This window comes from Falco cherrug, chromosome 2, assembly GCF_023634085.1.
Source record: "Falco cherrug isolate bFalChe1 chromosome 2, bFalChe1.pri, whole genome shotgun sequence".
Lineage (NCBI taxonomy): Eukaryota > Metazoa > Chordata > Aves > Falconiformes > Falconidae > Falco > Falco cherrug.
Window position 1 is genome coordinate 114,362,619 of NC_073698.1, and position 26,136 is coordinate 114,388,754.

At 47.3% G+C, this 26,136-nt stretch overlaps 1 protein-coding gene across 5 annotated transcripts in view; it reads right to left on the bottom strand.

The window, feature by feature from the left end:
• Positions 1-448: 448 nt before the first annotated feature.
• The window catches only part of ILDR2 (immunoglobulin like domain containing receptor 2), a 36,530-nt gene continuing 10,842 nt past the window's right edge, over positions 449-26,136 (bottom strand). For 2 of the 5 annotated variants that reach the window (XM_055702108.1, XM_055702110.1), the window contains exons 3-10: positions 25,919-26,038; positions 16,659-16,715; positions 11,779-11,925; positions 10,857-11,033; positions 5,618-5,734; positions 3,640-3,850; positions 2,026-2,713; positions 449-1,185 (exon numbers count right to left, since the gene is read on the bottom strand). In XM_055702108.1, coding sequence (XP_055558083.1) covers positions 1,150-1,185; positions 2,026-2,713; positions 3,640-3,850; positions 5,618-5,734; positions 10,857-11,033; positions 11,779-11,925; positions 16,659-16,715; positions 25,919-26,038 — 1,553 coding nt within the window. In that variant the 3' untranslated portion in view covers positions 449-1,149. The remainder of the gene's footprint in view (positions 1,186-2,025; positions 2,714-3,639; positions 3,851-5,617; positions 5,735-10,856; positions 11,034-11,778; positions 11,926-16,658; positions 16,716-25,918; positions 26,039-26,136) is intronic. The other 3 variants (XM_055702107.1, XM_055702106.1, XM_055702109.1) reach the window with 3 other exon arrangements.

The window sequence follows — 26,136 nt, forward strand, 5'->3', positions numbered from 1 at the left end:
AAATTTAGCTGTTCCTGAGACAACAGCCACTAAAACCATGTCACGACTGAAGTGAATGAGATGGTTGTACGTGAAAACTGTGACTTTCAAAGCTTGTGTTCATCCAGTGTTAATTCTTTTCCCATTGCCGTTACTGCTGTCTTTGGCGTCTGGGAACAATGACCAGAAAGGAGTAATACCAGTAGCACAGAATGAAGATCTGCAGCTGCCCTCTCACTGAGACTTCCCCATTTTTGCTTCTTTAAAACAAAAAGGCCACTCACTATGCAGAGATGTCTGGTGGTGCTGGAAGCAGAGCACCACCAAGGCTAGAGCACTGCTTATGGTAGGGTGTAGTAGATATTCTAGCTTGAAGCTCTACAGGGTCATAGCTCAGCTGCAAGGAAATGCAACCGTATCCAAACAAATCACAGTTGGGGATGGGGGGAAAAAACACATCATGCTCTCATCACAATAAAAGCTACTTTGATCCACTTTCAAAACAATACATCAATCTCACCTGCAACTCTCCTCACACAATGAACAGAACTAAATATATTGAACAAACCAGCCCATAATTGTCTCTCTCTCTGTTCAGCCCCTGCCAAACTAACACCTCATCAGTCCTTTTCTATAGTGTCTGAAAGGATGTAGATTTTCTTTCACGATTTAGGACCCACTCAGCTGGAGGCAGTCTGCAGCTGTAAGAAGGCCTCCTCCCAGCATGGGGATGGTACAGAAAAGGCTGCAAGTGTAAGTATGGAGACAATTTTGATGCAAACAGAGAACTGAGGAGACAGAGAGCAACAGGTACGCACACAGGCCTCTCTCTGCACGTGAGACAGGGGGAGAGGCACAAAGGCAGCCTTGCTTGTAGTTCAGGGCGGCCGGGACAGTCGGGATGTAGCTGCCTTCCAGCACAGAGCTGAAAGCACTGGAAAACAGGGTGCCAAAGAGAGCCCTGGCCTAGTTTTCCTGGCAGACTCCCAGAGCCTCTGAGATCGAGCGCTGTTCATGGGAGTCTGCCTCTTACAAAAGCCTCTGCTCCCCCGATGAAACAAACAATTGAGTCCACGGCTAACGGCTGCAAAGTTTCACGGAGGCTTGTCTTGCTTGTTGCTCTGTATTTTTTCCACTGCAGCCCATCAACATGACATGTCCACAACAACGTCAAACAACAAGGGACATCCTCGTTGGGAAATCGTTCTGAGAGAAAAGAGAGAAGATTAATGTCAACAGGAGAGCGCCCATGGAACGGACAAAGAAACAGACATAGCTTTGACAGAGACAGAACCAAACAGCAACAGCTTTGTCCACTCACACCCCATTCCTCTCTCACACATGGCACATAAGCTCAAACAGCCAAGCTGCTCTAACGACAAGGTCTCCCTCATGGAGCAGACTTCAGCCAGCTCCCTCCCCTTCCCCAGCAGCCATCAGTCCTCACCAGCCCAGACCGTGGCAGGATGTTTTGCACTTGCTGGTGTGCTGTGAGGAGTGCCTTTGGCATGCACAGCCCCTACACGGGCCCACAGGCACACACCCACAGGAGTCTCTGATCCCACCTCTTTCAGAAAGATGAAGTCTCCTGCACCATTACCTAGCCCTGTCCCAGTCCAGAAGAACAGAGCCTCTCAACCCCTCCTTAACAAGGATCAGGGCCGAAGCAATGCCCTGTAACTTCCGTAAGCCCTGGGTAAGTTCCCTTCCCTACCATGATCCTCTGAAACCCTAGATAAACTCCCGCTCCCTTGGATCACCAGGCCACAGGTGCCAAAAACATCCCTCGCCTCCTCAGTCCCAGGCACATCTGGCTATCCCATCCACCACGAAGTCCTGTGTGGGAGCTATCTCCCTTTCTGGCCACCTACACCTGGTGACTGCCGTCTTCCCACAGGGACTCCCCTTAGCTGGGGTTCCCTACACTGGAACGCCAGGCTCTGCCCTCCTGGAAAGCCCCCTTGCCCATAAACTCTGGCGAGTAACCCTTGCCAGATGGCTCCCCACTCAGCCTATTTGGATCAGGAGCACTAGACATGGTCTCACTGCTTTCTTGGCGTCCTTTTTCCTCTTCTTGTCAGAGGCGTTGAGGTAGGCCTGCTCCCTGGCCCTGTACGAAGGGCCTCGGCTCAGCTCCCTCTCGCTGTACGGGGGCAGGGTGTCCTCCTCTTCCTCCTGCTGAGGCGGTGGTGGCTGCTGCGACTGCTGCTGCGACTTCTCGGCTTTGTAGGTAGAGGGTGGTGACCAGGCATAGTACGTTCCCCCTCCTCTCTGGCTGGGCTGTGAGCTCAGCTTTGAGGGGGTCTCACTGCAGTCACCGCTCTCATCGTAGCTCCGGGATTTCCTCTCCAAGACGCTGCTGAGGTAGGAGTGATCGTATTTCTGGCTCCCTCCAGGCGTCCGGCTCACCAGCCTGGGCAGGTGCTTCTCCTCATGGGCCCGTCTCCGGGGTGGGCTGTATGACCAGCCCCGATCCGAGTCCGTCAGCGGCTCTCGGTTCCCTCTGCTACGCTTGGTGTAGTACTCCTCCATGGAGCTGTCCTGGTGAGGCAGCCCTCCGCCACGGCCACCGTGTGACTCTGACCGCTCGAAACGCCGAGTTTCCTGGCTGTCTGCCCGCCGGGGCCGCTGGCTGTAGGACTCCGCAAAGGCAGCCAGCTCATCCATAGAGACGGCCGGCACTCCCACAGAGAAACTCTTACGAGACAACATCTCGGACTTGGATCTCTGCTGGCTGTAGGAGGGAAGAGGTAGCGTTAGAGGGCAGGATCCAGCTGCACTCATCCCTCAGCTGCCTTCACAGACAATGGAGGGAAACACGCACTCATGTGGCATGAATCATCTAACCTGTTTTCATCATCTTCTGTAGGAAGAGATGTATCATATCCTCAAAATCCCCACTTCTCTCTGCTGGCTGTGCAGGCAGCTTAGTGTGGATAGCTCGGACTCTACATGTCTCATGTTACCCGAGATTTACCCCAGAGTGCACCTCCCTTGTGCTCCAGTATGCAGCACTGGACTTGTTTGTCCTTGGCCCCAGAGCTCGTAGGTGTATGTCCTGCTGGGAAAAACCAAGAACTCGACTACAGAAGTTCACAGCAGGGCCACTTTGAAGCAGGTTTAAAAAGAGCGAGCTGGCACAACAGCCCAGTACTGAGGGAAGGAAACCCCTGCCATTGCTTTCGGGAGACTGGGCTGCTGGTATGTGAGGGAAGGATGTGATATCTCTCTTCTAGGCACCAGAGTGCCAGTCCTTTAGGCCTGGAGTACAGGTCTTGCTGCTCCAAAGCACTAGGGTGTGATTCCTAATGAAGCGCGCCAGCACTGGGAAGTGCTAGAGGGATCAGGTACACATCTCACGAGAGCACTGTGGGAAAGGTGGCTTGGTTTCCCATTGGTCTAGCTCTTACGTCCCACCTGGAATGGGGCTGGTACCTGGCTTTGCCTAGCTGGGTAGGCTTCTGCAGGCCCGTGGCAATCAGATTCATTCCAACCTCATCGAATGACATCTCCAGGTTCCATGTTTCCCTCCAAACCCTCTGTCCTGCTAAGCAGAACCAGAGCAGTGGGAAACGGAGAAGAGCTACCAGTCCATCTGTTCCTTCTCTTTTCTTTACTACTTTGCCAGATATAGCTGCCTCCCAACATGGCACTCCTCACCTGTGCCAGAAAGTGTCCCGCTCATCTCTGTAGTCGGAAACAGCCTGTGATCTTGACGTGCTGCCGCTACCTATCACTCCTGCCCAGTACTCAGCGTCGCCGTCCAGGTCCCCCGCAGGAGGCAGAGGTTTCCGTCGCACCTGGCGGTAGGGCTGCCGGAAGTTCAGGTCCTCTTCGTGCAAAGAGCTGAGTTCAGAGACGGTGTTGTTATCTGCAGGGTTGCAGGAAAGAAATGAGATAGGCATCACCTGACAGCACGTGTGTGAGAGGGGAGGAGAGGACAGGAAGGCTGCAGCTTATTCCGAAAGCAGCTGAGCTGCCCTCTGTTAGAAAAAAAAATCAAAATGGAATCCAAGGCCCTTCAAACCCTTGACTGATCCTGCCCAAGGCTCCTGGAGCTCAGTTTGGACAGAGCTGCCATTAGACCTACAGGTCTTCTGAACCAGTAGCTGGCAGCCAGCTGGGATATTCTAAAGTATTGCAAATGACATCAGATGCCCGTGTTCCAGATAACTGAGTTCAGCCTTCCTGCAGAAATCCCCCCTCAGCCCTGCCTCAGTAACACATGTGAGCTCTCCACCCTCACAAGGTGGGCACGGAGCTTGGTGGAACATCACCACAGCAGTTGTGTACCTCCCCCTTTCCTGGTGTGAGACAGGCTGGCTCTAGGTTTGGCCTGACTTGCCCAGCTAAAACAAAACCAACCCCCTCAAAAAAAGATTAAGAAAAAAGCAAGAGACTGTCTGAATCACTGTCAGTCTCTACCCCGTCAAGCACGTTGACATCTGGAGGCCTGACATACCAATCTGGAGAGGTCTTTTTATAGTAAATCTTGTAGGTGGAGAAGACAGTGTGCTCAGCAGCGACTGTTTTAGAAGTATATATAATTTGTTAGTTATGCCTAATCTGTACAGAGCTTTGATGTAGTGCCATTCCCTAAAGTCCTTACCTTCGCTGATTTGCAGGACCTCCTGCGTCTGTTTTAAATGAGCCTCCACCAGTGCCTAATGTGGGTTAGCTCTGCACGACTCAGCTGCTGCCCAGAGGAACCAAGCCCCTAGCCTGCTGCTGTCTTCTCCACGGAACTGGTAGACAAAGAGCAGCACTGCCAGACCTCCTCACGCACACGCCTCATCCGGCCACTGCACCTCTGCCTCCTAATGTGGAAAGATCCTCACTTGGGTTTCTATTCTGACACCCATTAAGTGCAGCCTCAGCCTGTATTTATGGAAATAAAGCTTGCAAGAGGCTACTGGAAGACAGTGAGGAGTTCCACACAGCAAGCTCAGTTACGAGTTTGCATCATGTCCCTACTGACCACCCTCCTCCCCTTCACCTGCAGCTGTCCCACTGCCAAGCCATCAGAAGATGCATGTACTGCCTCTGATCTTATGTTGACCAGTGTCACAAAATCTGACAATCTCCTGGTTTCTTGGATCTTTCTTACAGTCCCTGCTCCTTCTGCTGGGCAGCAGCCACTCCAAACTACCTTTCTGCATTCTTCAAACCACACTGGGGTCATTGCAGTCCACAACACACACTTCCAATAAAATCATCATCCTCCTATTTTGCCATGCTGGGAACTTACAGGCACCACACCGTAAGACATAGAGAAATTGTGAAGACAATATCCCAGCTATTGTCACACCACAGACTGCATAAGGCATGAGTACAGACTTGGCTTTTCAGATGTTGATGATCCAAAAGTTTAATTACCCGAGCAGACAATTTTCATGAGCATTTGAGTATCCCTCACCTTGTTTGCTCTAAGGATGATTAGGTAAGTAGTAGATCTTTAAAATCTGTACATACCTGTAGATGCCTAAAATCTAGACTTTTATCTGCCCCAAGTACCATATCCCGGACATCGTACCTTAGGGGCTGGCTCTAAGGCAAAGCCACTGAACTTTTAACTACGAATCTGCAGTCTTTATCAGTCAATGGGAAAAAAAAAAAATAAACCATGCTTGTTCCTCACATCGTTCTCGCATCCTCCTGGCTGGGTCAAACTGAGCCAGTTCTTTCTCGACATAGTACAGCACCTTCATGGAGTCCCTTTCCTTGTCAGTCTGGATCCTGTACCCTTTGCGCACTGCTGATGATAAAAGAAAAGCATTAGAAGAAAACACACTGAAGTCCAAGGAGACTTTCTGTCACTACTGCTTCTGTAGCTGAGCTCACGTCTGCAGGCAGGTAGGCCGCATCTTCCGAAACGGAGTGACTCAGTCCTTGCTTCAGAAGAAATTTGTCTACAACGTGGGATGTGAAGTTGTGAGCAGCTGCATCATTTATAAAGTTTGCAGTAACAGCAAAAATGGTTTGGAAATGCCCAATCTGTACAACCAAATGCATCAAGTGGTGTCATTGCCACAAGTGATTTCACCTCCCACAGAGGATAGCAGAGAGAAAAGTAGCACTCATTTCTCCTTCCTCAGCACTACAGAAAGGATTCGTCATGGTATGGGAGAAGCAGTCACAGATCAGGCTTCCTCTAGCTCCCAGTCTGCAGGGCGAAGCAGGTGGCTGAGCATTTGGGAGCTGTCACTCTGCAGGACCACTCCACCCTCCCATCCCTATGAATTCTGCTCACACAGGTTGAAGAGCGTGTGGTAGAAGGAAACACAGCAAGTCCCACAGAGCACATCACGCTGCTTTGAGATTTATACCAAATCCAATGACGGGGCCAATCAGGTCACTGGGCAACTGTGAAACTGCCTGCTCTGGCATTTTTTTACATGCTTTGTTTTACAGGAAAGGTAAGTCTTCCACATACATTAAGTGCCTGACTCCTGGGATTCCTTCATTTGCAAGGGAAGCTTTTTTGGCATTTCCACATTCCTGTGTGTAGAAAAAAAAACCCTACACACCTGGAGCCACAGCAGCTCTTAACTCTGGCAGGCTGGTTCCCTGCACACTTCACCTGCTAACCCTGTGAACAGTCCGATTACCTCCAGGCAGGTCTATAGTCACCAAGCAGAGAACTCCACCTATGCAGACTTTGACAACAATAAGGCTTTTATAGCAGATTATTTAAGAAAGGTCTCAGCCTAGTGCTATTTTAAGAGCGACAGAAATACAGGTCTAAGTACAAAAGAGGACTACAACCCTCAGATTCAGCCTCATTAGAGAATTGTGTGAGGACAATTCACTTAGCACTACAAAATGGAACTTGTCTGCCTTTGCATGGGGCTAATATGTTCCCTTGTGTGAATACTGCAGTGCTGCATGAATACTCCTCTTGTGGCACGGACAGTGGTTTTAAGCCAACCTGTTCTTTCTGTTTTATCCCACACCCTGATAGCTCAAGCTACTAACATATGGGTTTGGTAGTACGTTGCATAGTATGCAGAGTGTGGGCTGAAGAAGGACTTGGCAGAGGTATTCTTAGGCACCTTCTGTCCTAAACTGCTGTGCGTGTGTCTGTGCACTATTAAATAACCATGCTCTGCTTCAGAAACGGCCGTGCCATCAAAATGGGTAGAATGTTTCCTGTAATAATCCCGCAAGTTGCTTCAGGAGGAAACTGCTCTGCTGTGGACTTTGACTGTGCACACGTAAGGTAAGTAACTACATCTGGAAATAATACCTTGTGTATCTGTACTTGGGAAAGGTATTAGATGTTAAAACATAGTACGGGTCTGTCAGGGTCCTGCTTTCAGTGTGTCTCCAGATAGCTTAGCTGACAGCAGTCTGGAGTTCCACTGTGTTTTATTATCCCCACAAATACATACGCTTTGACTGCAAACGCACACAGTGATTTACAGAACACCAGGAACCCTGCCTCTGCCTTCCAAAATGGAAGACCACCACGAGTCCTGAAGCGAGGCGGCTGCTGCGAAGCGGGGCTGGACTGACTGGCCTCCGAAGTGGTGACTCCTGCTGCACTGCTCAAGCAACGGCAAGGTGAGCTCTCCACCTCACCTCACCACCATGGCTGACCTCTTGTCTGGTACCTTGCCAGGAAAGAGGCCTCTCACTATTCCTTCTTCTGATGTGTCTACTAGGAGCTCAGCTAAGCTGCGACCTCATTTATACACAGGGCAGCAAACAACCATCAGCTGGAAATGACTCTGACCTACTAATAACCTTTGGGGAACTCAAAACAGGAGCTTCCAAACTCTGTCTCCCCAGAGCCACTACTCATGCTAAGGCTGTGCCAAGTATCTATGTGGGCAACATCTATCGCTCCTGGAACTGATGGAGAATTAGCTAGGCTTCATGCTAGCCTATTGCATGCTCGACTGCCTATTGCAGCTGTGTATCAAAAGGCAAATGAATTTCTTGGTTAATTCTGTAAGCATCTAGAAAGTAATGCTGGATTTAAATCTGCAAACATGACAGTGAACAGCTCATTAAAAGTATTTTCCATTATAGATGAAGCATATTTTGTCTCCACATTTATTTATTAAATAATTCTTGCAATGATACTGAATGTTCAACTTATTAAATCTCTTCATTATTCCTTCATGCGAGAACCAAAGATATCATTGCTTCCTTCTCACACCCTCCTTCATCCATAAGCTGCTATAACCCTTTACTACGGTCTGAATATTTTTAGGCCCATCTTAATTATAAGGGAATAAAGATGCAGAGGTGTTAACCACTTGTCCAGACCCATTCACTGAAGTTAAAGGAAATGGAACATTCTTCCCTGTTGGAATTTTCTTCTCCTGAACAGTTCATAAATTTCTAATGTTTAATTTGTGTTTAACTAGACACTTTTTATTCTTCTGTGGGTGGAACTAAGTCAGCCAAAACTGTAAGCTGTTTCTCTCCCCAGAAAGGACAGCACTACTATTTTTTTTCATACCAGTGCGGTTAGGAAGTAAATGATGTCTCATCCTTATACACTTTCCACATTAAAGGTCTGGAGTCCAGTTCTCAAACCAAAAGCTTCCCTATGCACATAGTTTAAGGAATCTGTGCAAGATTCTCAATCTATGCAAGATACGCAAGATCCAGGTAACCACTGCATCCTAACAATGTATGGGCAAGACTCTTCTAAATAAGAGAGGTGGAAGGTTTTGGGTTTTTTTCCCTGTTCAGCCCTAAGTTTAGGATGGAGTTCCTAGGCTTCGCTGGAGCTCTGTTACATGGCTTTTATGTAACCCTAGACATATTTTCTAAATATCCTCATCCCTGAGTTTGCTCACTAGATCACCTCACAGGGTCATTTATAAGCACAGAAACTATCTAGGGCAAAAGCTGTCCTTTTTAGCCTGGCAGCCAGGATTACAGAATTCTCTGTCTCTGTCTCCCAGCCCTTCTAATCCCATTTTTTTAAATAAACTTGACAGGAAGGTTGAAGTCTCAAAGTTTCAGATCAGACCTACGCTGGCTTCGTGGAGGACACAGAGACCGTAATTAGTGCTCTTTCTGAGAAAAGGCTTCCATTATAAACTCAACCATTACCTGTTTTGTTTAGCTTGCTGTCTGGCCAACCAGCAAACAAGGAGCTTTGGAACAACCACGTAATGTTTTCTCTTCCACAATCTGTAATTAGGGGATATTCTGGCATTGTCAAGGACCTTAAGAGAAAAGTAACAGGGGGCAGGGTATTACCCTTCCTTAGTTCCACAGTTCAAGGAAGACTTTGAACAACAGGTGCATGATCCAGACTAAGCGTTTTTCCTTATTATTGCAAAAAATATTTAAATATTTAAATATTAAGCCTAAGAACCTCTGTTGTCTTGCCACAAGTTAAAACTCTGTAATAATGGTTTTATCCGCAATAATGGTTTTATCTGCAACATGTACTATTTCCTGTCAAGTCCCGAGCTGAGAGATTAAATTCAGCTAGCTAATTTGGATTATGTAATAAATGCATCTTTCTGTGTAATGAACACGGGATGTTAAGAGCTGTTCAATTTGGTTACTAAACACATCCGCAGTTTTTCATTCTGCATTTGTGCTCTGCTAGTAACATATAGCAGAGACGAGATCGGGGCTGTGATCTGACTTTAAAAAGTCCCTGGAGCTGCCACGGGCAACACCATGCTCTACATGCAGTGACATTTTTCACAGGAGAAAAAAATTAAGCACTGGGGTGTCATTTTTCATTTTCTGACAAAGGTTTTTGAATTGGGTATGTTCTACTTTGAGTCAAGTGACTGATTTATTTCCTATTTCAAAATGCTCCATTCCAAAGCTCTGTTTTGATTTCAATGAGGGAAAAAAAAGTATGATTGTGGAAGGAAAAGACTTTCTGTAGTTCCAGAAAGGTTAATATACTCACTGGGGCAGTGGAAGGATGTGTTGTAGGGTTGTTCCAAAAGCTCAGTTATTTGATTACGCTACCAGACTTGTCTTTTCAGAAGTGCCTTATCAACACGTAGCCATAAGCCAATTTAACAACTGATAATCGGTGTGGTGCTTTGAAATCAGACACATCGTTGGATCAGTGGCAAACATCCTGTGTCAGAATGGTGACTCTACATGGCGACAGTCACTTCTGCTGCAGTGTGCTTGAATTCAGACAGCCACTCTGATTCCTGGAATGCTAGCATGTGGCTAAATAGCTACCCTCTTTTTCCTTGATGGCAACTTCTTTTGCAGCGGGAGAAGTGACCCTCACCAAGATAGAGTCATCACACTGATACTCTATGTCTGACATTGATCTACAACTCCTTTCTAGTTAGAAGCCTTTTATCACTCACGTTTCACAAATGCAAAGGCTGAACAAAAAAAGTGACCTACTGACTTCTGTAAGGGAGGGGAGGGGATCCAGTCCCAAACACTCTTGGGCAGAAACGCCGAGGGAGCATGTCCCTGTGCCCAAAATGCCACAGGGCCAGTAAAACACGTGGCAGCAAAAACTGCTGCCAGAGGGCAAGCAGTGCCCTACGGAGGGCAGGAAGAACAATTTACTGAGAGCAGCTTGCAAGGCATCAGCTCTAAGGGGAAAACGGCTACTGCCTCTGCTCCCCTGAAATCATCTTGACCCTTTTGTCCTCTGCAAGTCAATGTCTGCAGCAGCATGAACTTGGCCTCCCATTCCCTGCAGACCTAATTAGGCACCCACAAACTGACAATGTGCTGATGGCCCTAGAAAAGTTGGACCATGTGGCCCTAAGGGATGCAAATGTTATTGTCAGAGCCAAGATTAAAATGCAGTTTCTCTCTGTTTCTTCTGTTCATATCACTCCAACAGTGACAACCACTCCTCCCTTTCCGAGCCCTCTGCCCAACGGAAGGTTGTGCCTGGCACCACAAATTACCATTTTGGCTTCCTGCGCTGGAGTCACTTGGGGCCAAGGGAGGGGGGTGCGACTTATCCATCAGCACAGCAGGAGACGGGACACCAGCTACGGGAACGCTGGGGATGTAGTATGCACCTGGCATGGAAGAGACTGGAGGAGGGTACCCAGCTTTTGCTGCTTTGCCTGCTACATACACTGAAAAAAGAAAAAGAACTGCAGTCAGCATCACACCAGACCCCCACAGACCCCCACGGCACATGGCCGAAACCTCCAAATCACCAACAGTGGTGACAACCCAGCGGGAGACAACTGGACAAATGAAATTACAAGGACCAATCTGAATTTCTCTAAGCCTCAAAGGGCCCTGAGGGGAGTTTTAAAAATGCACACGACAGGTCAGATGAACACTGCAAGGTGCCCGGCAATTGAAAGATATTCAGGGTGTTACAGCCAGCATTACCGCTGCCATGAGTTAGTGGCAGTTCAGCTTTAAAAACAACTGATTCAAGCAGCCGGGATGAGGCTCACGAAACTTGACAGATCTGCCTGAGCCTGACCAGGAACCTTGCTGGGTTGTAAGGATTTTGCACTGTTGTAGAGGGCAGCTGCTTTGCATTGCCGGGAAGAAACCTCCCAGGATGCTCTTAGCTCTGACCTGTAACATTCACTGACACAACAACAAGAACTTTGGAAGGGGAGAGTGACACTTCGGAGAAGCAGGCACAGCTGCCAAGGCAGGGAGGGCTCAGGGAATTACATTTGTAATTAACTTTGAGCGCTCAACCATTGAGCAATAGGTCAGATGCTTCACTCCCTAAGAACCAGTTCTTTCGTCAAGCAAACTGCTTAGGGCAAAGGAAGCAGATTCTCCTCCTGTTCTGCCAGGGAGCAGAAGTAGCACAGCAGCAGATTTGTGCCAGGCTTGGACAGGGTCACTCACGCGCCCGGGGACAGCAGCAGGACTCAGGACAGCAGGGGCAGCGGACGTAACAGCAGCAGCTGTGTGGGCAGCACTGGCACCAGCAGATCCCCACCAGGAGGAAGAACAGGAATGCCCCCAGGATCACCAGGCCCACAAAGACCCACTCTGGAAAACAAGGGGAGAACGGGAGATACTTACAGGACTGCACATTGCTGTGGAAGGGAGCATCAGCAACATCCTCCCAGGGGAGAGCATAGGGGCAAAACAGACAGGTGAATAACAGAAGTGGACTCCTTGCGGGTCTAGGACTACATCCCACTCTGTATCAATGCAGAAATGGCACATGACAATGAGAAATGGAGCTTCTTGTGACATCTCTGGCTGACTGAAATGCGAGCAGCACAGAGGCAGGAGCTCTGGCTCCCCAGCACAGAAACCCTCACCCCACAACAGACCTGTATGAAAGCCACCGGACATGCCCCATTAGCATTTGGATCTCATCAGACTCATTCTTCCTGGCCATGTTCATGCCCTGCTTATGTGTTTGTTCCCTACCCACATTCTAGTTTTAATGGGACAAACGATGGTGAAAAGCACGCTATAAATAGCCCAGTAAATGAGCCAGGCCTGCCCCTTCACAACTAGGCCCACGCATGCAATTATTCTTTTGAATGTGCTGAACGAACATCCTATTAAGGCGCTGCAGCCAGCCAGGAAACCTAATAACCACTTTTTTTCTTCCCCCCCCTGCTGAAGCCTTGGATGATGTCTGCCAGGCCCCAAAAAGGAGCGGCTGAAAAACACCCTGCAAGTGAAAGCACAGAAGAGCTGGTCCAGAATGGGAAGGGGAGTGAGAAACGGTTTCTCAAACTTTGCTGCTGGGAAATCTGCAGCACCAGCAGCCACAGCGGGAGCAGGTGCCCAGCCCATGCTGGGGCAGCTCCCAGCTCTGCAGGGGATTGCAAACACAGGGCATTCCCTGGATGAAGGGAATGACCAGTGAACACATCCACGCCAAGAAACTGCAAGACTCTGAATGTATAGGATACATATAGAATGTGTAAGGGGAGACCTTATAGCAGCCTTCCAGTACCTAAAGGGTACTTGCCTACAAGAAAGCTGGAGAGGCACTTAAGGGCATGTAGTGAGTGACAGGACAAGGGGGAATGATTTTAAACTGAAAGAAGGCAGATTTAGGTCAGATATAAGGAAGAAATTCTTTACTGAGGGTGGCGAGACACTGGCACAGGTTGCCCAGAGCAGCTGTGGCTGCCCCATCCCTGGCAGTGCTCAGGGCCAGGCTGGACGGGGCTTGGAGCAACCCGGTCTAGTGGAAGGCGTCCCTGGCCCTGGCAGGGCGTGGAACGAGATGATCTTCATGGTCCCTTCCAACCCAAACCATTCTATATGATGATTCTATGACACAGGAGGCCTGGAGTTGGTTTTACATCAGAGATATGCACCAACCTATCTACAAGTCAGAATGCTGGTGGGGAAAGACAACTCCAGATCTTCCCAGGTGGTTATTCAATCACCTTGGAAAGATGGTAAGCAAGCAAAGAAAGAAGTGGCGGGGGCTGCTCAGCACTGGGGTAGGGCAGCAGACCACTGCCTCTGAACAGAAGTCCAGTGTTCATTAAGGGGTCTCCTGGTATGTTATTATTTAAGATGAAGATGTAGTGATCCAAGGATTGCAATGCGAGTACAGAATCACACTGGAAAAGTGGTGCAACTCTCACACTAAGCTGGAAAGTCAAGGAAAAATGTTCCACTTGGAACAATCAAAACAAGTTTTTTCTGTTTTCTTTATACAATGCAAAAATAAGAAGCGTCATTTTTGATTCATCCACAGCACTGTTTGAACAGCAGTAAAACTCACTGCTTTGCTGGAGTCTTCCTTAACTCTTTTACAAATAATTCCCTTTCTTTCATGCCATTTTTAATCTAGAACTTAAAATCTCCTTTAAAAATCATCACTGAAACATCTGGCATTTACAAATCAAAACACTTCACTTCAGAAGTGTCAAGTGAAATATTTTACATTTTTTGAATATTTTATTTCTTTTTTGGCTGAAACATGAACTTCATTTAAATTTGCAGCTCATTTCGGTTCTTGTGGATTAGTTTGGGGTTTTTTGGTGAAGTTACTATATGCTGAGAAAAATTCAGCTAATGGCCAAGGAAAAACTAGGGGGAAGCATTCACAAATGGAAAAGTAAGAGCTGAGAGGAGATTACTGATACAGTTCCTCAAGTGCTGGTTCTAGGAGCTATCTTATTTAGTATTTTCATGAACAACCTTGAAAACAGAAAATAAGAATGTGTTAATGTATCTTGAGGGTAAGAGGTAGGAGGTGGCGTCACTAAAGATGAAGACTGGGGTGTGTTATAGAAAGGGCCAGCTGTCCTTGGGCCTAGAGTAAGAAACATGAAATGCAGCAATATACTGAATTTCAAGGTATGCAGCAATGCTTTCAGGGTCACATGTTCAAAGATTAAGAACAATTTCTGTTTTGAACAGAACTTCATTAGTTGACAACAACTGAAAAACAGGATAAATGATCCAGTATGCTATTATGCTATTCCATCATTGGGCAACTGTAACCACCTATGCAATACAGCCACAAAAATGGCAAATGTAATCCTATACCAAATAAAGATGACATTTCCAGTAACGTTAAGGCAATATTAATGCTATCACACAAGGCCTCCATGTAACTTCATCTGAAGTTACTGATGGTATGCAGCTCTGGCCATGTCTGTAGAAGAAAAGATGGATTCAGATTGGAGCTCATGCAAAACGTGGATATGAGGGGATGAAGGGACTCGATAGGTCTGCCTTGCTGCAGGAGCGCTGAAGCTTGCTGCGTTAGTCTATTAAAAAGAAGGCTGAGAGCAGACCTAGCTGCTGCCTATAAATATGCTAGGAGGATGAATGCTAGCAGAAAAAGCAGGTATTATAGTTAAAAGGTCTTACATAAATGGGCGTAAACAGGCCACAAGTAACGTAGATGGAAGCTAGAAGCTGCATATCAAAGAAAGTGATCCAATGGGAGAAAGAATACTCTTAAACTTGCTAAGCTTACAGAAAGGATGAAATCACATAGCGCTCAGGATAGCAAGCAGGAGAGCAAGCCAGATTACCCTTTCCAGTCCCATACTGCCTAATCTGTGCCAATCCAAGCAGGGCAACAGCTCAGTGACTTTTTCTTTTGCCGTGTTCTCATCTCGTTCTCTATGACCATCACTGATAGACGGAAGGTGGTGAAATAGTATCAAATGACAGAAGCGGCCAGCCACAGCTACGCAATGAAGCTCAGGTGTCAGATCTCCAGAGCTATTAGTGAACAGTTCACAACCACTCCATAGGATAAAAGCCTGGTAAAGGGGAAAAAGGCAAACAGCAAGTCCACTCTAAGTGTATCTGTAGTCTTTGAACAAGTTTGAGGAGTACGAAAGGTCAGGTTAATATGTACATTGCACATTGCAAGGTAGTCACTCAGCACCAGGCGTGGATGTTTGAAATCAGTGTCCCACTCACAGGGACCAATGAATCAGGAAGGATTTTACTTCACAGAAAGCTAGACCATTTGCTTCTCTGATGAGGTTAAGAAAATGGCAAAAGAGTCTGCTGGCTCCTCCTTCACGCACAAAATGGGATACAACTAGTTGCACATACAACTGTGTAACCCTGAGATTCAAATGACTACCAGGCTGAAATGCTGCATGTCCTCACTGTCTGGAAACTACTGTTTCGTGCTTGCAGCAGCAGCTGCTTTTGTTTACTCAGGTAACAGGCAATGCCAACAGCTGAAAAGTGATTTGCCACTGCCTTTTACACTTCCTTGTTGTTTATACCCATGCAGGGAGAGTACCAGAAAGCTACCTGGCCAACACAGAGAATTTAATACCCATTCAATAAAACTGTAAATAGTGGCAGGGGGAAAAAAGCGTTAGGCAGCAGAGAATAAATTTTTGTCTGTGCTGAAAAACCAATCACTCTCCTGCCACGCTGAACTTCCAGGGAGCTTTGGCTTATACTGGAGGTGGAGGAGCGTCTGCCTTCTCCATTTGCATCTCTGGGACAGACTTGAAAATAGCTTCACACATTTATGTGCAGTTACATTTTTGCACAAACATGTGAAACGCTCCTTGGGCACCGCCAGGGGATGCTCAGATGACTCAAGGGCTAAACGTTCTCACACCTCCTCCCTTTCAAGGACAATCTGTTGCAGGGTCTCCGTTTCCTCTGCAAGGAGTACCAGTACTGGTAGCTATCATTACTTTGGCTAGCAAGGGATTTGTCATGGGCACAGAGCTTTCGTGTCTGGTCCAGCCACCTGGTGTTACCTAGATAATGCCCTGACCATGCAGCACAAGAGGGACTGTGCCACTGATGGGTTGCTAAGCAGTGCTCTATTTCTAGCACCTCCTGTGCTACCATCTGTGGTGATGGCTATAACGGTACCCGTGGGACAGGGTCTGGGGAGTGGTACTGCATGAGTAGCTGACGTACAAAAGCATAGGGTCACATGAGGCTGCCAAGGTCTTGCATGCTGGAGCAGCGTTACCTTTGTGCTAGCAGGGAGAGAGCAGAGATCTTGATATAAAACCACCCCTCAACAGCGCTGGCATTTTTGCTGTCACACTGATCCTAGCATGACATCTGCCATCCCTGTATGTTGGCTCTCAGCATGGCCATTCCTCCCCCAAGTCCCAGCATCAGCTCTCTCAGATCTCAACCCAACACACTCTCCCACTAAGCGATAGGCTCTTCTCTTTTTATTATGAGATAAAACACACATATAGAGTGAAATGTAACCACATAAAGATGCTTCAGAAAAATAAACAGACAAGATGACAGAGGACTGGATGACTGAAGGGTGAAATGACTGATACCTGGCATAATCTCCACAGCAAAACTGGGCAAGAGATCAGCAAGCAGCCCTGTCCTGCCTAGAAAAGACAGAAGGAGGAGAACAAGGAGAGAGGTTACTGCAGGAAAAACACACTCCCCAGCCCCTGCCTTAGCCTCCAGTCCCCTTCCTCATCAGCCCACTTGCACTCTGTTAAGTGAACTCCTATCAACCATAGGTGTCATCTTGCTCGATGCCTGGTGTCTGCCTCTGCACTTCTGCCATTTCTGTGTCCTTGCATTTTATCTTTATCAGCAGAACTGGGGGGGAAAGAATCTGGAACAGAGCTTCTCCAATCTAGGCACAAAATGACAAGAAGAGGGAGGTCCCTTTAGTGTGGTTACACAGCAACACCTTTCTGGAGTTATGCTCTACACATGCAAAAAGCTCCTGGAAATGCACAACATCCCTCAAAGAGAAGGACTTTGTTTACTTTCAAGAATGTACTGATGTAGTTTGGATGGATGTGAAACATCTTTAACCCAAGGCCCTTGACAAGTCAGCCACATGCATCCAACTCCTGTGGGTGGTGCTCTCTGTGTGAGGCTCTGCAACCGCAGAGACAGCTCTGGGAAAGGAGTCTTGAAGCATGCCTGTGAGTATGTGCTATTTATTTCAAGATGCACAAGCAACTTGGTGAGATTGTGTGATATAAGGCCAACTCTCAAGCAAAGCAAACCAACCAGGGAAGGATTTCTTGTAGAAATTTGTGGAGTCACTTCGCAAAAAGAAAAGGAAAAAAAATAAAGCAAGTCAACTTCTAATTTGTAACTGAATACAACAAATCCAAGCCCAAAGGCAGCTTGGTGCCTATTTGTTTTGGCACTGAATGTCTGGCATACTTCAGTGATATCCTGCACAGTGTTCAGCTATAACTCACACAACCTGTGCACTGGCAGAACACCCCTATGTGCAGCTAGGCTGCGTACTCTTTTATATAGCACCAGGATCATGCTAGGCTTTTTAAAGACATGCATAGGGTAGGAAAGCTGCACGCTGAAGACATACATTGTGGATATAACATAACAGAAGCAGCTAGGGGTAAGCCAGTGCAAAAGTGGTAGAAAGCTACCTTTGACCTCCCCACATGCCCTTCAGATCCTGCACTAAGTAGCACTCAGACACAATGATGAACTGGATCCCAAGTTCCTTGCCTCTAGTCTTTCCTTGAAGCGTATTTTAATCAAATTCCCACTGTCCGTTTTTTCTCAGTGCTTCAGCAGAGGTTCTGTAGAAATCAAAAATCCACAAGGATGCCTGCTGGGGCCATAACAAACACACTCTGAATGCAGGCAGTGCTTTGCAACCAGTTGCAACTCATCAAAGCTGTCTAGTACTCACAGTAACGCCATCATGACAAGGTGCTCCTGAAGCCTTAGCAAAAGGTACAACGGTGGTCCTTCAGATAACTGTTCCTCATTTACCACTTTGAAATTCAACTCTTTGCCATCAGTCTACTGCAACATTTTCATCCACATACACAATTTCATTACATTCTTTGCACTTTGCATTCCTTTTTCTGGAAGGATCAAGTGTCCAAACTGCTCACAACTACCTTGTTATGGGAAAGTGCTCATGTATGCTTTCTGCTCACAAGATACAGGCACATATATAACTTATGCGTGGCTTAGGTCTTGGGTGCCACAAGTAGGCTCCAAACACATGCACCAAATGTATGCCTTCGTCATAGTACGCTAGATTTACATTGTGCCACGTGCATATTAAACATATGCCATATTTTCACAGCACACGCAAAAAATATGAATTCTTTCACAGGCCTCTGTGTGTGTGTATATGTGAGCAATGTACATGTGAACCACACACACACTGAACATATGAGCAGACACAGGCATGTAGCTTGCCTCCCACATGTTATTAACTCTGCACAAGCCCACATGCAGCCCTAGTCTGAGAGCAGACGCCAACAGACAAATAGCTCCAGGTATATGCTGATTTAGGGCTGAGATCTGTAACACCTATCAAGACCAGCAGCTCCATTTCACATCTAAATAGGTGCCTGCGTTATTTTGAACCTACCCAAAGAGCCTCAGTCCCTGCTAGTGCCGGTTCTTAAGGTGCCTCCTGATCCCCAGGAGGACGCACATGTTCAAGCAGGAAGAAGCACCTAAATATGTCATTTATGTCAAAACACCATTTGACAAAAATGTCAAAAATAACAGTGCTTGAGACCTTGGTTAACTCATTACAAAGACAACCGAAGTAGTTCCTCTGTGCTACCTATGAGCAGCAACTATTTCCCTGCTTGTGCAACCTCACTTGGCTCTGCTGAGTATCTGCTTGGGGAATTTGGTCGCCCTAGGGCTTGCACAACCCTGGAGGCCCCAGAGCCACCTGCGGGGGATGCACAAAGCCCGAAAGGGCCCAAGGCAGCAGCAAACCCCGCCACAGCTCAGCTTGAACTCTGCTGCCTTGACTAGCCCAGCTGACAGCTAGTAAGCACAAAGCCTGCCTCTGCACTGCCATGCCCCCAGCACCTTTCATCGCACCCCAGCTCTGGCCCCTCCCCATCCTGGGCCAAATTAATTCACTGATAATGCTTCCCCGCACCGAGTGCTTCCCTCTTAGTGAGTGCAACCAACAGGCCGGGGCTGCTGCCATGGCTGCCCTGCGGTTGCCACGGCAACGGGAGGCTCCCACCACTGCCCCTCATTGAAGGCGACTTTCCTCCTGCCGCTGCTGCCAGCAACAAGTGGTGCAAAAGTGCTGCCTGCCCGGGCACAGGCGCACCCCAAAGCCCGGCGGTAGCTGGCAGGGGGGAGCCCAGGGTGGCACGGCAGTGGGTGGCACAGTGCCCGAAGGTGCGGCAGGGAGGGCAGCGTTTCAGCGAGCAAGGTCTCCTTTTGGACCCGTGGCTGAAACGCCAGCCAGGAGGCTGCCACAGCATCCGTGGCCGGTGCCCTCCCAGCTCTCTACACCCAGGCTGCCTCTTCCATGGGCGTTAAGCTCACCTCACTTCTCTTGCTTTTTTTTTTCCAGGACACTTTTAAGGTGGAGGGCTGGGGTACATTGGCAGGGAGAAAACAATTTAGTAAAACATCCTGCTGAGAGACCTTCTGGCCACGTCACATCTGCACGGCAACTCTGCCCACCTGAGAAAGAGAACTACAGCAGCCCAGGACGTGGCTGGGCACGGCTGCCAAGTCACTGTGCCCCCCCACCCACAAGGGCTACGTGTCCTCTGTGCCAGCTTACCGCCGATCCCCAGCAGACACCCCCAGGGGAAAGAGGGCATAGACGATGGCCCCCTTTTCCAGGGTTGTCCCAGGCAAGCTCTGTTGGAGCTAGGAGCTTGTCCTCATTCCAGTATGGATCTGGGACACGCTCCCATCTCTATTCGCACCGTGCTGTTGCAGGGCTTTACCCACCCACAGCAGCCTCTCAGCAGCCCCCCCGCACACCCCAGGCCCCAGCCAGCCCTGAAGTGCGAGGGAGCCCGCAAGCCCCCAGCCTGCACTGGTGGAGCGCAGCAGTAGAGAGCAGGAGGAGCAATGGGAGATGAAAAGCTGAGGGGGTTGGAGAGCAGCTCCACGAGTTTCAGAGATACAGAAGAGGTGAGCGAGGACAGGATTTAACACCCAGGAGGCAGGCGGGTGGCAGAGTGAGAGAGTAAATAGCAGCAGATCAGGGAGGACCTGAAGTCAAGCAGACAATTAGCAGAGAGTCTGCAGAGGAGAGACACAAAAATAATTAGGGTAAGTGGTGCAGCTGAAAGGAAATGATGACATGAATAAAGTAGGCGCAGGTGCAGTCAGGGACATGGCAACTGGGTAAGTACAGAAACATGGTAAAATACTGGCAATCGCATAAATGTGATAAATATTGGGTAAATATGGGAATAACTGCTGAATTAGTTTCCCTGTTGAGGGCTGCCTCCAGAGTCATACTCCACAGCCATACAATGGGACCATGGGAGGCAGCAGCTACAGAGGGAACTATTACTTCCTCATGGGCCAAAAAATTTGCAGAGCCGTCATGCCAAGAGGCCCCTGGCAAGTGACACTGCCCCGAGGGGAGGCTAGAAAGCACAGGCAAGGAAGCGTGGCCCTTGTAAATTAGATACTTTTCCAAGGAAGCTGCTGTGAGATTTACTGGGAGACCATGAGTCTGCAGTGAGTTCCTCTGTGCTCCCTCTGCTTGGAGCAAACTTTATCCTTTCTTCCCATCCTTCCCTTCAATTGGAGGGAGAAACAGCAGCAGCCCTTCTTGGAGATCAAAGTTTTAGCAGGCAACAAAGACCTCCAAGGAGGCTGTTGCCATGGCTACTTTAGTAAGGGAGGTCTTATAATCACGCCAGTTTCCTTTGTAAGCAGCATGTGGCTGTCGCTGGCAAATAAGGAGGAAAAGAGGGGTAAAAACACCTTGGCAACAAGTAGCACTTCTAAATGGCGTGAAATAGGTAACCAGGAGTAGACTGGGGTAGGGTGAGGGGGACTGGACCCAGATTACAAAGGTGGCACAGGGCAGCAGCACCTAGCAAGGACAGGATGAGCATGTCAGCAGTGGGAGGATACGAGCAGCCTTCCTGGAGCAGCCTTCCTGGCATCAGCACCTTTCCTGGATTTTCAAAGGGAGGGCTCCTGTGCCAATCACTTCTTCACCTGCTGGCCCTACCCACCTTTGGCCACCAAGATGCAGCTCAAGGTCAGAGAGCCCTCAAAGTGAAGTTGCTTACAGACACCTCCCCAGCTGAGATCTGGCCCTCTCATCTCCAACACATGGCCAACAGCACTGACACCTCTGCCAACCACTGTGACCAAGTACTGGCTCAGATGCTACTGGCAGCTTGTCAGTGAAACAGAGCAAAATCCTAAAACCATCGTCTTGTAAGGGAAAATTCTGCCAAGAACTTCTCTGTCTCCGAAACCACATCAACTTGTATAATACAGTCTCTCCTGGCACACAAGAGACTCAAAACCTGGCTATGCTATATTTATACCAGCTATTGAGTCACTTTGCTGAGTAAGAACTGTCTTATTAGCATTGCACACCATACACATGTCCCAGTAGAGATTCTTACCCTCCCTGAAAGCCAACACATGCCTCTATTAGTACATTCATTACGGTGCAATATGCATCTACATTCTTTGCTACCTGTCGGCATTAGACTTGGTAGATTTTGGGTTTAGGCTGTATCAGTATTGGCTGGTAATACAAACTACTACCAAAGATGTCAGTTTAACAATGTTAAATGCTAGCTGACTTTGGAAATTAACAAAAACTTCAAGCGCTAATTGTTGTTGTTTAAAGCGTAACAACAGTAGGAGCCAGAGCTTCTAAAATATTAATTATAAAATAATATTTCACTAATATATAATTTATGTAGCATTAGCTGCTGAACTGGATGGGAAAAAAAACAGGCAATAGATGTCTTAGCAAAGCACGTGGATCACTAACCAAAGTATCAATCCAACAACTGAGATTAGTGGATCACTTTCCTGCCTCTTCCAGGAACTTGACATGTTCTTAGGAATGCAGCCACCACTTCATGAAGCATGTCCAAGCTATGTAAAATCTTGTAATGTAAACATTGCCAACCTTGCACAGACCTACACATTTCAGGGTAGCCAGCTGTGCCCAGCTATACCAGCTTGGGAAAGGAGCAGTATAGCTGCTTTCACAGGACCCTGCAACTGATTAGTAAATTCTGGCTCTCGAAAAGGCATACTGGGTTATACACAATCCCATGCAATTAAGCTAGACTGCTTCCTGATGTCAGCTGGGTCATGTGATGCTAAGATGGGCTATCCGCAGCCACTGCCTGTACTTCTAATTCAAAGGTTACTCCAGGCACCCTGCATCCACAGCACCGGTACAACTGCAGTTCCCTTCAACAAAGGCTGCAATGAATGACTTTACTGAAGCCGACCGACATTCTCGTATAAAAAGCAGTGCACAGGGACTATGAATAACAGTTTGATTAATAGCACTGTCTGTGTTTCAAGAAGCAGGACACTCAGCTGCTAGCTACTAAGACAGTAGCTTTTAAGACTTTCTTAAATTCAGCCTTTTTGAGTCAATCACATTCGTTCTAAAAACCAAAAATGTGTAAAGTTGCAAATGGCTTCACTAGTCCAGTTGTAATGTCAGCAAAGGGTTCTACATTTCTAGTAAACAAATCAGTGCAGAGAGCATCACGTTACTCCTGTTGTGGAGTTGCTAAGCTTAGTCCTGCTACAGCAGAAGCAGAGTTCATACAGTTTCCAGCATGCTAGACCCCATCTGGAGATTTGAAATGCCACCAAAATACAAATATTTAATAAAAGTGTAATAGTACCTTTTAATTTAAATTCTTTCCTTACTTTACAGGAGGTTCAATGCCAGCCAATCTCCTCCTGCATCTCTGAGGCACAGAGGTTACTATCCCTCTTGCCTTGCCTGCACCGATTCTGTTAGAGAGGGTTAAAGTCCCTGACTAAGCAAAACCTACTGAACAGTCTTTTCAGCAAAGCACATAAGCACATGCTTAACATCAGGTATGCTTTATAAATCCTATCAGCTTTGCTGAGCACAAATGGATATAAATAAATGCTTATATGCTGTTCTGAAGTAGGCCTGAAATGAAGACAGCACATGGGATTCTCTCATGCCGCCTAAAGTTGTTCAGCTGCTTTGTGTGTCAACTGGCACATCCAGGTGATAAAACTCAACGTGCAATGCCATCATGACCTAGGCTGACTGGCTACTTAAGACTTCACTGGAAGTCTCTGTGATCGCTTCCCTAAGAAAAAAGCAATAATGTAATTTGCTCTAGGTTTTGGATTTTGATCCAAGTTGTGATAAAGCAGCTTTTGATCAATGTTTAATGGTGCAATTCACTGTATAAAAGCAGGATCCTCCACTTTTAGCTAAGCAAATTTCCATTAATTTATTGATGTTATTAGGTATCTGCCATTTTTGCCTCTCAGACCTTTCAAGGTTTCTACATGATATTGAACTGCCCTGTGCAGCAGTACCTTTCTCTAACCTAAACACACCTTTCATCTTAGCATTAATATGAAACCACCAGAAGGGGTAATTTCCTGTTTCCTTTTCTATTCTGATTTTTCTGTCTACCCCCACTGATAACATGAGCGGGCAGAACCTCTGCTCTCTTCAAAATTCTAATCTGTGCTTAAATCATGCAGCAGCCCCAAACTAAGTAATGTAAATTATATCTGAAAAACCACCGTCAGCGGGGAGCAAACAGCAATGTGCTGTGGGAATGGCAGCATCTCTTGCAGACACTGTCCCTCCACTGCTCCAGCCACTCTAACACAGAACATGGGTTCCAACCAAAGAGCGGTGAACAGCAAAAGAGCAAACAAAACTGTTTTACCAATGTCCCCTAGGACTGTGGAACCACTCCTGTCTACATCCATACTCACTGTCTCCCTCCAAGCAGCTGGATGGAATAAAAAATCTCCCAGAATATGACAGAGTATTAAGAAACTGTATTTTCACCAATGGCTGCTTCCTCCTTTAGCCATCAATGGGGAGAGGTAAAGGAAAAGAAATAAAAAATACCAGCAAAGGCAGAAGGAAAAGAATAAGGTGGGAAGGGGAAGGAAGGGAAGAAAATGGGTAGGTAACCTGGAATCGTTCCGAAACCTGGCATGTTGTCTCCATACACACTACCAGGAAAAGAAATACACACAAGCTGTGCCAAACAGCATGAGGCAGAACAAAGTATGCCCATGACAAGTATGCTTTCATGCTGCTGCCAAACTTCGAGTGCTTCACAAAGTGCAAGGTCAGACCCACAGGCCGTAGCAAACAAAATCAGGTGCAGTCAAGGTAATGCAGCCTAAGCTACATGTTTCCTCCCAACATAACCACAACAAACTGGGGCTGGGGTCTTCATCAAGCCAGCTTCAGAGGAGGGGATTTCTTTGGTTTCTCCCCACATAGTCTTCTGTACACACTGAAAAACAGATTCTTCCTGTTACCATGGTACTGTTTCATCACTAGTGTCTGAGCACAGTTGCAGACACAAATAAGACACCAAATCCTGGACTGGAAGGTGAAGAAGGGACAAAATTCAGCAGCCCATCACCACGCAGCCACAGACATCTCCTCTGGAGAGGCTACCTAACAGCTACCACTGCCACTTGGCAGAGATAACCTCACCTGAACTGACACAGGTCAGTCTTGGACCTGTTATTAACTAGCACATGATACACAGTCACACTGTGGATTTAGGTAAGGGTGTAACATTTCCTGGAGGGATCTATCCTCCAGCTGTCCATTGCTTGACTGACACCTCAAGGAGTGAGGGGAGCTGATGGCGCTGTTAGAACAGTCACTCACCCATTCAGTCTGGTTTACTTTGTGATGACAACTACAGCTCCAAATATAAATGTCAATTAAACTCTGACCTTAGGGAGGGCAGCAAGGGCACTTGAGAGACATGTTCTACCGTATGCCTCTACGTACCACCTACACACCATAGACCCAAACTTTTTAACATTTCCCTTCACATGACATACAGAATCTGTACACCCAACAACCATGTGAGCATGCTGACCAGACATACACTGATGTCAGTCAATCTTAAGGTAAGTTGGGAAAAACTCATCTTGCTCTCCTGGGGCAGTCTAGGTGTGAAATGTAGCTGGCCCAAGGTGGTGTCAACAAATGTCACTGAAAGGCTCAACTCCCCCAGCTGGGATGGGTGCTTTTTTGACCTTACACCTGATTAGGGTGACTGTGAAACTGCACCCTGAACTGGACAAATATAATTAGGCAGACAGGGAAGTCTCCCAAACTGACACACTCAAGCAGATAAACATGGTGCTTCTTGACATCCTCACAGGTCAGAAAAGTAAGATGAAGGGAATGTTAAAAGATTTCAAAAAGCATAAAATTTAAGGTCTGGGTGTCTATTTCTAAAAGACTCTGTCTCAAGTGTTCACTTGGCTGCAAGTTTATTGTTTCATGACTTAAAAACAAGGGTTCTGACTTTCCACAGCCCTGCACCTTCTGTAGTCATTTACGCCTGTGGAATGTGTGAGCAGTGTGGGTGTAAACATTACTATTCTGGTTTGGTAGCATTTGCCACCCACTTTGCCTAGGTGTGAATGACTGCACAAGGTGCAAGGCAATGGTGAAGGTACTGCAGGGACTGTTTCACATAGATCTTACACCCATAGTAATACAGTATACAGATATGTAGAGAGAGCAAGAGAGCAGAAGGAAAGATACATCAGCTATCTGTTGAAAAAGCAATCTGGCAAGAGGGCTTACCAAGCACAAGCAGCTCCACCGATTCCTCATTCTTGCCCTCCACATCATCCGGTGTGATAATAAGGCAGTAATAGAGCCCACTGTCTCCCCACATCAACTTCCCAATCTGAAGGTCTGCATCTGAAAGGCAAGAAAGAAAAGTCAGGCTTTTCCTCCAACACCTTTAGCAAGAGTGAAGTGTTGAAAGCACTGGGTCCATCTCCATGTCCCAAATCCAT